Source organism: Erpetoichthys calabaricus, chromosome 12, assembly GCF_900747795.2.
Source record: "Erpetoichthys calabaricus chromosome 12, fErpCal1.3, whole genome shotgun sequence".
NCBI classification, from domain to species: domain Eukaryota; kingdom Metazoa; phylum Chordata; class Cladistia; order Polypteriformes; family Polypteridae; genus Erpetoichthys; species Erpetoichthys calabaricus.
The window spans coordinates 15,470,944-15,482,372 of NC_041405.2; the positions used below are offsets into that span (position 1 = coordinate 15,470,944).

The 11,429-nt window shown below is 35.4% G+C and overlaps 1 protein-coding gene across 1 annotated transcript; it reads right to left on the reverse strand.

The window, feature by feature from the left end:
* Positions 1 to 5,518: 5,518 nt before the first annotated feature.
* On the reverse strand, positions 5,519 to 10,119 carry LOC114644122 (uncharacterized). Its single transcript, XM_051934472.1, has 3 exons — positions 9,899 to 10,119; positions 8,617 to 8,708; positions 5,519 to 6,174 (listed from the first exon to the last, which is right to left on the reverse strand). The coding sequence occupies exons 1-3, from the start codon at positions 9,953 to 9,955 to the stop codon at positions 5,634 to 5,636; spliced, it is 690 nt and encodes a 229-aa protein (XP_051790432.1). The 5' UTR covers positions 9,956 to 10,119; the 3' UTR covers positions 5,519 to 5,633.
* Positions 10,120 to 11,429: the final 1,310 nt, after the last annotated feature.

Below are 11,429 nucleotides of genomic sequence, written 5' to 3' on the forward strand. Positions count from 1 at the left end.
ATTGCTGTGGCCTAAATTTTCTGATATTCTACTTTAGCATACTCTCAGCAGCCACTTTTTAGAAACATCTATTCTACTCAAATCAGAACATACCACACTTATTGCCATGCATAATTTGTGGTAGCCATTCTTAAGCCCCCATCAAAATTAGCAGCTCACCACAGGACCACTGTTGGAAGGGTATTTTAGATGGTAGGACAAAACAGCGGTTACAGCGATACTGTTGTTCTTGATACAACTGCATTAAAACCATACTTACTACCATAACACTATGCAAGTGCTGCTGTTCTAATTTCATCCTCTCAAAAGTAGTTAGCTAGCAACGTTAAAACAAAGCAAATAAATGACATCTGCATTCATTCAGATGGATGTTTTAGGGGTGTACTCCGCTAGAAGAAACAGCTAATGCAATGCAAAAGTTTACTCACACAAACTACTAACCCACTTACTGTACAGAATCTGAAGAGGTGAAGCATGCTTTACTTCTGTGTTGTAAATTGTTCCAAATCTAATTTGCAAGTCTTAAAGTTAAACTATCTGTGTAAAACTGATTAATAAATGTTGCTTTTAATAACCAAATGTAAAAATACAGAAAAAATGACATCCCTTATATGATTAATACAGAACATAACAACGTAAACATAGGAAAGCTTATTTCGGTCCATTAAGTCTTCAGATTTCATTAAATGTGATTGAGTGTATTGATGTACCTTGCAGTGGACTGGAAACCCATCCAGAGTTGGTTCCTACATTAAGCCAGTGCTGCAACAAGTCCTACCACCATTTCATTGGATTAGGAGAGTTTAACAAAATAATAAATTAAATGTTTGTCAAAAACCCTTTATCCTAATATCCAGATTAGAAGACACTAAAGAGAACACAGTGCTCAGATCCAAATTTCCCTTTGTTACTGAGCAAAAGGGTCTAAAATTTAGACTCTAAATGATAACATCCAGATAATTTTGGGTATCTACTCTTGCCATTTTAACAAGAATAGAACTACACAGCTATACATAGTATTGTATTACATACTGTATTTATTAAAAAGAAACAAGAATAGAAGATTTTCTGAATACTGAAAATATGTTATAAATTTCTCTCAATTGCCAAAATATAGTTATTCCTACCTTACTATTACTACATTCAAAAACTATAAAGTTACAATGGGCCAGTAATGATCTCAGCAGCACTAATAGCAACATACAGTAGGAAGCAAACCCTATGGATGATGCACCATTGCAATGTACAATCATACACACACAAGCAGAAAATTCATCAGGGGTGTTGTGGGTGACAACCATTACTATTACTATTATACCAGTAAAATCCCCAGGAAGATATACATAATTTCCCCTCATTACCATTACTATAAATAAAGTATCAGTTTATCTATAATGCTTTATTATTAATAACATTTAGAAATATGGCAACCTAATGGAGCAGTCACTTTTTAGAAACATCAGTGATGCAGAGGTAGTCCTTCTGCCTCACAGTAAGTAGACCAGGGTTTGTGTCCTGGGTGCTCCCTGTGTGGAGTTTTCATGATCTCCCTGTGTCCATTTGGGTGTCCCCAGAATACTCCAGTTTCCTATCATGGTTCAGAGACATGAAGGTTAGGTGTATTGCTGATGTTAAATTAGCCCTGGTGTGTGTTTTTGTGTTTACCCTGCAATGGACTGGCGGCTAGACTCCAGTTTTCCGGCACCCTTGCTTTGGATAAGCATGTTTAGAAGATGGATCTTCTGGAGCTTAAACCTAATTCCGACATTGTCACTGGCTATGCTTGCAATGCGTGAACCTACCCTGTGACATACAGGGGCTGTTTACTGTTCAAGGCACTGTGCTGTAGTCATATCAAGCAATAGCACTGCAGATGAGTAAATGTCAGTTCTATGTGAGAACAGATGTGTAAACAATTAATAATGTAAGATATTACTATAACAATAAAGATGCACTGTATATGATACAAATGTGCCCAATGAAATGCACAATACAGTATATGCATTTAATCGCAAATATTTCTTCTACATTTGATGTTAACACAATTCAAGCAGTGCCTTCAACAGTTTATGACAAAAATAACAAAATGGAGAATTTTATGATGAAAAAAAAACTTTAAAGTTTATAAAATAACCATTGTCACCATCAACAAATAACTGGGCTATACACAACTATATATGTTGCAAAATCATTAACTACTGTACTCACTTTACCACCGAGTTCAAGTTCAGCTGTTGTCCTGTGTATTTAAACATTGGTACAAGTTTAAAAAGACTATTATGCAATCAACAATTGTGACATGAGTAGTTCAGTGATTGGAGCTGCCATCACAGTTTCAAAATGCTGGTTTTAAATCTGATAGATCCATTATTCTAATAAAGGGTGTAAATGTATACAATTTTTTGTCTTTCAAATGCTGGAGACAAGGTCGCACTTTCGGAGTTTCGCTGCCACATAATGATGAACATATAAAACTAATTCCATCTATCCCTTTTTCTGGCTTTTTAACGTTCGGGCTTGTGGGGACTCAGTTTTTAACCCAGCATCTTTGCGAGAATTATGGGAACAGTCCAGATCAGTATGTCTGTTAATTAACAACTTTAAAATGGACCCGTGTTATTCAGTGTGGGTCTCTGACTGTGTCGATAAAGCGGGACTTGTTCAGAAAGCGAGCGCCACTTGAGACAGCCTTCCCCTCGCCGAAACACTAACCTTAAGGTTAATGAAATAAGTCCCTGATGTTAAGTCACTATTATAGGGCTAAAATGATAACAGAAATGTTAAACCTACTTATATACCTAATTGTAATTATTGTGAAACAACCAAGTGGCGTCCGCTTTCTGAACAAGAGCTCGATAAACTAACCTAACTGAGTGAGTCGCGAAAAAAAGCGCAAAGCAAGGGGTTAGCGTAAAAACTGTCATTATTTCCATCAAACCGCAAATTCTCTGAAGGTACTGTACTAACAACTTTTAGCTATTATGTGTAATTTAGCCCGGTACATTTATGGTCTCAGTACCCCTTTGGAGAAACGAGCGTGATTTCAACCGGTAAATAAAATATAGGCCTAACTAAAGAGCAGGTGGAGTTTGTACCTCTAAGTGAAGCGAGCGCGAGTAAGAACAGGAAAAATATCGCAGATCGTGTCAAGCAAATCAATAGTTGTTGAGAAACACTGATATTGCCTAAATTTATGTCAATACTAAAAAGTATACTGCTTAAAAATCCATTATTTTAAAAGTATCGGTAGTTGCCAAGACAAATTGTCCTACCTTGTCGTCTTTGAGTCTCTGTATGTCTTCTTTTGCAACGTTTCTCGACTCTAAAAATTCAAAAATGCCTTTCTCCATTATGAACTTTACATGTGAAACTGTGCACTGACAGATTTTTTTTTAAATATCATATAATCCCTATGTGAGGCCCGTAACAGTATCAATGGGCGCGCATGGAATAGTTTCTGGTGCGCACGCGCAAGTATCATTCGCGCGCTTGACACTATATGGTGCTCACTTGAAAGTATTTGGTGCACACCAGAACAATCCCCAGAAAAAAAAATTACACCATGTCCCCTCAGGGGCTCCGTACCGTAACTATCTTATGGGCTTCCTTCATCTTTTTCTGTGTGGGTGAGAAAGACATATAAAAATTGAATGTCTCCTTTTTCAAGTACGGCATTAATTTGTCTTAATCTGCATTTGGTTTTTACTTTGGCTGCAGTTCCTGTGGAACACATCCCAGGCAGAATGTGCCTTCTACTGGATTTAAGTGTTATTGAAAATTATAATAGCTTTAAAGTTAAATGATTTAAGTAAATAACAATTATTATGAATTTAAAACATATTCAGTCATTATGGTTTCATAATCTTAAGTAGCTATGGTGCTCTAAATAAAGAACTTTTATTTCTCTTAATTCATATTAACAGTGACACATGTAAGGACTGAGCCATCCAGATCATATTGTCTGTGTTCCACATTGAAATGTTACAGGTGAGGAGTAAAAGAGCAGCTTCTGTAGTTTTATAACAAGTGTTTATGGTTATATATCTATGTTCTTGTATCAGCATTGGAGTAAAGTGAATTACTGTTTGAAGTCTGTTGTTTTTTTTAGGAATTGAATTGAGCTTCCTAATTTCAATATTTGTAGCACTTTCATCTTACATTAACATATTTGACATTGTTCTGAGGATCTATGAATCTATAAAGTGTATGTCGGAGGATGCCAAAAATATAACCATATTGCTTTTATGACTAAAGGGTATTAATAGGATAATCCATCCATTATCCAACCCGCTATATCCCAACTACAGGGTCACGTGGGCAGTGGATTGAAAAAACTGGCCTCAATAATCCAGCATGAATTTATATTTTGTTATACTTATTATAGCCAGAGTGTCTAACTTGCAAGTGTGTTGCATATGGAATAGCATGTGCAAGTAAGAATTTCACTGTACTCTGTTATAAATGAAAATAATGACCACATAAATCCAGAGGCAAGACATCCGTGACCCTATAGTTAGGATATAGCGGGTTGGATAATGGATGGATGGAAGTTGTTTGTGGAGAGGTTTGTAATAACATGTTGTGATTCATATCTATAATGACCACTATATGTCAGTAATGGAGGTGTATTTATGACAGTAGTTCTTAGGCTATGTTCACATTACAAGCTTCATTCTGATTTTTTGCTTGGTCGGATTTTTCTGTCTTGATGGTTCACATTAATAAGTACAAGAACAAGTGACCCGCTGTATCTAACAGTAACGTGAATGCATCAGTCCTCCAATACATCATGCCTGCCCACATCAATATGTTTATGCACAAGTCATCTGCGTCACCAACACATAGAAAACGTCATATTCATGAGACAACTCATGCATGGTATTAAAACCAACAAAATGAACGTGCTAGTGGTTACTGTATACATCAAATTTTGCTCTGAAGGACGACAAACAGTTTTTCAGCTGCACATGATTAGTTCAAGAAGGCGAAAAAATGCCAAATGGCTAGCTTTTACTGTTTCTGCAATTATTGCTAGCACTGCTGCACCAAGAGATGTGCAGGTGTGAGAAAGGAGACAGCAATGGTGGAACCATGGCTGCTGTCACAGCTGTAGCTCTCCTTTAGTGTTGTTTTGCTGGCTGATGATGGCAACACTTATAGGCAAAAAACACACAAATTTTGATCTGACCGTTCTCATCGATGCCGCATGGCCATAAATCTGGTACATATCCAATTTAGCACCACATATAAAAGTGACTCAAATCTGATTTGAAAAGGCTGGATTATTGTGTCCACACAGCCCAGAAAACTTCACATTTGTGTCACATTAAGGCAAAAAAAAATGAATTTGAGTTACTTCAGCCTGGAAATGTGAATGTAGAACTACTGGCCAGGAGGCGGTTTTGGGGGTTACAGTGGAAGCAGTGCTTAGTCAGCCATATTTATAATCTGGTTAATAAACTGCTTGCATCCAGTAAATGCATCATTTTGTTAATGAAGTGATCAACACAAGGTCCACGTAGTTCAGGTAATATTTATTTCATTATTTCAACCATGTGATAATCAATGCAAAGAGAAAAAAAAGTATTCTTTAACCTTAATGAACAAGAGTAGGCACTTAAAAGCATGGTTTTTCAAACTGCAGACTTTAAGTTATAGTACAATTTATACAGAGATTGGCAATAAAGTTTCTGTTGATAATCTAAATGTTCAACATTTTCAAGTCCATCTTTAAATAAATCTTTAGGGTCACGAAGGAAGTTCACCAAGAAGGGGGCCACTTCTTTGGCCTTGTTCACAAAAAGGTATACCTTCTCAGAATTCACTCCTGGAGGATACTCTAAAAAGGAGTTTTTATCTGAGAACACAGCCAGCGAAGTGAGTGCCAGCTTCTCAATGGCATCAAACACTTTTCTTATTCCTAAGTAGCTTGTCTCAGTTTTGAGGAAAATTTCACTTAGACTAGCTTTCAACTCTCGCTCTTGGCTGGACCGATCCAATACAATTTTCTTTTTCTTTAAGGATGCGTATTTTTTGGTAATGTTTTCAATTTCTGTAAGTTCAGTTATTTTCTTTTGCCACCATAAAGGAAACCCCAAGAGATATTCTTCAATCACTTCCATGTATTGAATAGTATCTGTGACATAGTTTTTCATACTGGTGGTAAACAGTGCTCTATAAAAAAAGACAAATAAGTTAACTTACCATTAGTTGGCAGGGTTAAAGTAGCAAATGTCAGAGTATTGTTCCACACACTGTACCATTAAACATATTTAATATGTTACTTAACAGCTACTCCTAACAGCTAAAAATATGTATCATTTTATTTATTTATAAATCACTTAGCCCACCTAAACCAACATCAGTGAGAGGAAGACAGGTACCAACTCTGAATGTATCATCAGTCTATTATAGGTCATAATGCAAGCAAATCAATCAAACAAATGTAACCTGTAGGGGGTATCACAGAACCCCAAGTCCCAGACACAATTGCATAGGCACAAGTCCCAGGTTCAAATTAGTGTTTATTTTTGAAAAAAAAAAAAAAAATACAAAAACTTCTTTAAACAATCCAATTTCTCCTTTTCCTTCTCCATTCCTCCCAGGCAAGTTTTGTCCTTCCTCCACACCAAACGTTAACTCGCCTGGGTAAGGCGGAGTGACTGCTTTTATTCCGGACCCAGGAATACTTCTGGTGTCACCAGATTTCACCCAGGAAGGGGCAGGTGAAAGCCTCCTTAAAATAAGGAATCCCCCCCCAGCTCCCCCTGGCGGCTCCCAAGAAATGCAGCAGTGCTGCCCATCAAGAGTACAACTCAGATACACACATGAAATCCGCCAGAGGGATATTGCCAACTACATTGCTGTGGGTGGAGAGCACATGGCCATTCCATTATAAGGAGTTCTTGACAGGTTAAGGGTGTTTCTATCCCGGACGAATGCCCAGCAATCTCATGGCCTCTATGACAGAAGTAAATCAGACAAGTACAATATGCAAAATCAATGTGTTGGAAGCTGTGAAGCAATAAGAATAACTTCTGTAATGCTCCACTGCCAAAGCAATATTATGTAAAAAAAAATAAGAAGAAAATGCTGTGAAGTATTAAAGGCTGTAAAGATAATGAGGTGAACATTCTTGTCTGGGTGAATTTTGAAAGAAATAAATATGAGGGAGAGGAGCCATGAGACAAAACTGTGCATTTTCTATAATGTTCAGATGATTTGCTACATCATTTGCAAATAAAAAAGAAAAGAAAAATTAATTTCACTTTAGACCAATTATGATGATTTTTTTTTAGATTACTCCTCATATTTTCAGGCAAATGTTAAGAACAAAACATTTAAAAATATATGTGCTATATGTCACAAGGGGAAAATCACTCAGGGTAATGTCTCTCTTTGTTTTTGTCCTCACATAGAGATTCTGACCACAAATCTAAGGCCTCCATGTCAGAAATGGTGACATATTCTAAACAAAGGTTCCATTCTTCCACCTCCAGAGGGTCATGGCTAGCGCTCCTTGTGAGGATGTGAAAAGAAGTAGAAGGTGATTTCTCACCATTGGCCCTGTATCAGGGGTGGGCAGATTCAGTCCTGGAGGGCCGCTGTGGCTGCATGTTTTTGTTCCAACCCATTTGCTTAATAAGAAGCTCTTATTGCTCAAGTAAACCTTCTGCTTCACTTTAGTTATCTCGCTTGTTAAGATTTTGAACCCTTATTGCTTGTTTTAGTCTTAAACAGCTGTAGTCTTGGTTTTTAATTGCTCTTTATTAGCAATAAGATGCAAATTAGAAAAGAAACCAGCATTTCTCCATTTAGCTTGTTTCCATTTACACCTGTGTGTATTTATCATGCACTTTTGGGGTTAATTAAATACTTGGAAGGAAAGTGACGAGAAAAAAGTGAAGCCCTGAGAATATCTTGTCTGTTTTAGACTTCAAATCATTTGGATGATATCCTTAGAAAGGAAACAAAATCTAGGATATGAGAATTACCTGATATAGCAGAGTTAAAGCACTGACAAGCCATGAAATTAAATAATTGGCAATAATTGGTTTTTAATTAAGCAACTGGGTTAGAACAAAAACCTGCAACCACTGTGGCCCTCCAGGACTAAATCAGCTCACCCATGCCCTGTATAGTATATACCTGTAGTATACAAAGACCACTTGGTAGCCAGTTATGCTGCCCTTAAACAGAACAGAAAAAACAAAAGTAATTTCATTGTAAAACATAGTACGGTATTTAGTTTTTCAGATTGTTTTAGATTATTAAATTAAAGTATAGATATGCAGAAATCCTCAGCAATAAACTGTGAAACTCTATACTTTGGGACTATATATTCATTTTATTATCTCAAATTTAAGCAGTGATGAGATACTTTTGGAGGCTGTACAGTAAACTATATTTGTTACCTTCAATTTCAAAATTAAAAGGATCAGAACACAAAGCAATATATACCATTCAAAAATATATTTTAGCAATAAAAAATGTATTGGCAAAACATTAACAAGCTACAAAGAATTAAAAAAGAAACCTTATTTTCCTTATTATCCTTAGTCTCAATTAGTAGTTCTCAGTAATATTAATTAATCAAAAAAAAAAAAAGTAACATACTGAAAAGGAAACGTTGACATTTTTTGAATTGTTTTTGGGGATGTCAGAGAAATTTTCTTCTTCAAAGATCTAAGTAATTTCTTGTTAACAGCCTACAAACAAACAAACAAACAAATAAATAAATAAAACGTCAAGGCATATAATTATTTACTTCTGTATAGTATCAGAATTCCTAGAAAGTTATAAAGCTTTCATATTTTGTTTTTCTAAGCCAGCATCTTAAAGTTGTCCACTGGGATTTTGCAGTACTGTGCAACTCAGCCTGCTGTTCAATTTAATCAAAGTATGTCAGTCACTGCTAACTTGCGAAATGGCTACATCTATACATTTTTATAAAAGAAAATGGTGTTAAAGAAACTAAAAATGAAAGAAAAATAGACTAAGAAAGATACAACTTAATGAAAAAATGTTTCCTACCTCTTTGATTTTGCACTTCCAGGATATTCACTGGCTCCCCAAAACTTTAAAATGAAAAGAAAAAAAAAACAGTTTGGATAACTAATGGATGGCAACATTAACAAAGGAACAAAACATGAAATGGAATTGTGACATTTACCATATTTACAGCTAAAATAAGACAAAGAAATTGTTTGAAGCACCGGCATTTTAGTGTACACACATTCCTACTTTTTTTCTTATGAATTTTACACTTAGTGTTGTAATGGTAAGCAAAAGTGTTAACTGATTAAGCACTGAAAGAAAGCTATTATACACAGCAGCATTTTGAAGTCGAATATATTCAAATTTATCTCTCCTTCTATGTAAACACCTTTAATGGTTAGACTTAACAGGAAGCTCATGTTTTTTCTGGGCAGTAGCAGCAATAGTTCTTTTGAAGGTATAGCATTGGTGTGTAAGTATTATTTTTTTACTTTACAGTTTAAAATAAAAGTGAAAACATGTTTTAAGATATAATGTTGAAAGAAAATACAACAAACTGTTTTGTCTTATGAAAGCATATGCTGTGCTGTTTTGTAAGAAACAGTTTATCAAAGTAATAGCTAATACAGTACTTAACCAATGCATAACTAAAGAATCAGCATCGACCAAGCATGTTTCCATCATTTGCAAACTTTCTTGTACTATTAAAATATAGAATGTTGATCTGAATACCTGAAGTAAAGACAAATGAATACAGTATGTAAAGAACATTTTCATGTTTGCTCATGATTTTAGAAAGACACATTTTAACAATTTTCATCAAAAATCAACCATTCACCATTCACCCTGTACCCTTATGGTGTTAATAGAGTCAAGCCAAAGACAAAACGAGAAAACATACCCTGTTAGAACAGATAGTCCTTGATGTAAGAAATAAGCCAATGATAATTCTCAGCATGCAAAGACAGTACGTTATCTGTAAGCTGTATCAACACTGATGTTTTTTCTTTTGTTTTGGTACTAAGCAAATAGAAAATATTGCTCTGTCATTGGGCAGCATTTGCTTGAAAGGTATTTATTGTTGATCCTTTACCTTCACTTTGCTGATGCTAGATTTCAATTCAGCCTTCGCCTACTCATATACTTTGCCTTTCACCTTAGTTTGAATAATTAAACATGCCCTTATAATTAAAATATCGAATTGCTAGAGCTTTGCTTGTGTTGCCTTCCTTTCACTTTTGCTTAGTCCTTGTTTGGGACATTGAAGAATTGTTGCTAAGTAAAGAAAAGGGCTGGTATGGTGGATTTAGCATTAGAAAACTATTTTGGAAAGTATGACAAATAATCTGCAAAACAAAGCAGAACATTTTGGTGATGTGTATAAGCTGTTAGCAGATACCCACAGCTATTTCACACATATCCATTATGTGCATTTAATGAATAGTCAGCTTGACAGCTATATTGTTCTTCAGGACAGACCAGTAATTATCTCATTTTCTTATATATTGGTGTCTTGACTGTGGAAAATGAAAAAAACAAAACAGTAGGTCAGTGAGTTTCTAGCATTTTGGTGCTATCATCCCTTGCATGTACTTAAGTTCACTTGGTGGTCACACTTTTGACAGGAATGTTTTGTAATAGTTTTATATTTCTTCCACTCTTGTCTCCAGTTTTGAGTTTATAGATCTCCTTTGGATGCACTAATGCCTATCTCGAAAGTAGGGCACTCCTATTTTCTTACAACACCCAAAATTGAACAAAAGAATTAGAAATTGATCATTTAATTGCCTATTGGTTTAGATAACTGAGATGCAGAAATCCAACCTTCCCATATGAAGCTGAAAATTATGCTTCTTGTATTAACGTTGGGATGTTTTATTACAAAGAGAATAAACCATGAAAAGGTGTCCCTTGCTGAGAAGAACTGTATTGTTAGAAATAGATAACTGTCAGAAAATAAAAAGGTTTTATCAAAATGGAAATACTAAGAAAATAGGATGATACAATACATCTACTTGTTGTTTTGAAAAAATTAAAAACATTTCTTCAAACTACTTTAAGACTCAATCTTCAGAAATGGGCTCTCTATTTCACGGGTGCATTGTTGTGGAATTTTGCTTTAATAGAGCTGCATTATTATAGCACTCCATGTGTACAGTCTTATCTGCACATGGGCAGCTTCTTTAAGCAATGAGTCTTACTAGCTCAGCACAAGCTGACCAAATGGGTAAGCTATACCTGTGCCAGTAACCAAAGAAGGTGGCAGCTTGCCATGCTGCTTTCTATTAAAGCCATCTCTTCTCAGCTGCTAACTCATGTGGGAACATGACAGTCACGCAAACTGTTCTTAATAATATACCTTGACCCAATCAAATCATATAAAATCAATTTTATAATAAAGCAAAACTAATAAAAATACAGTAAAACTGATG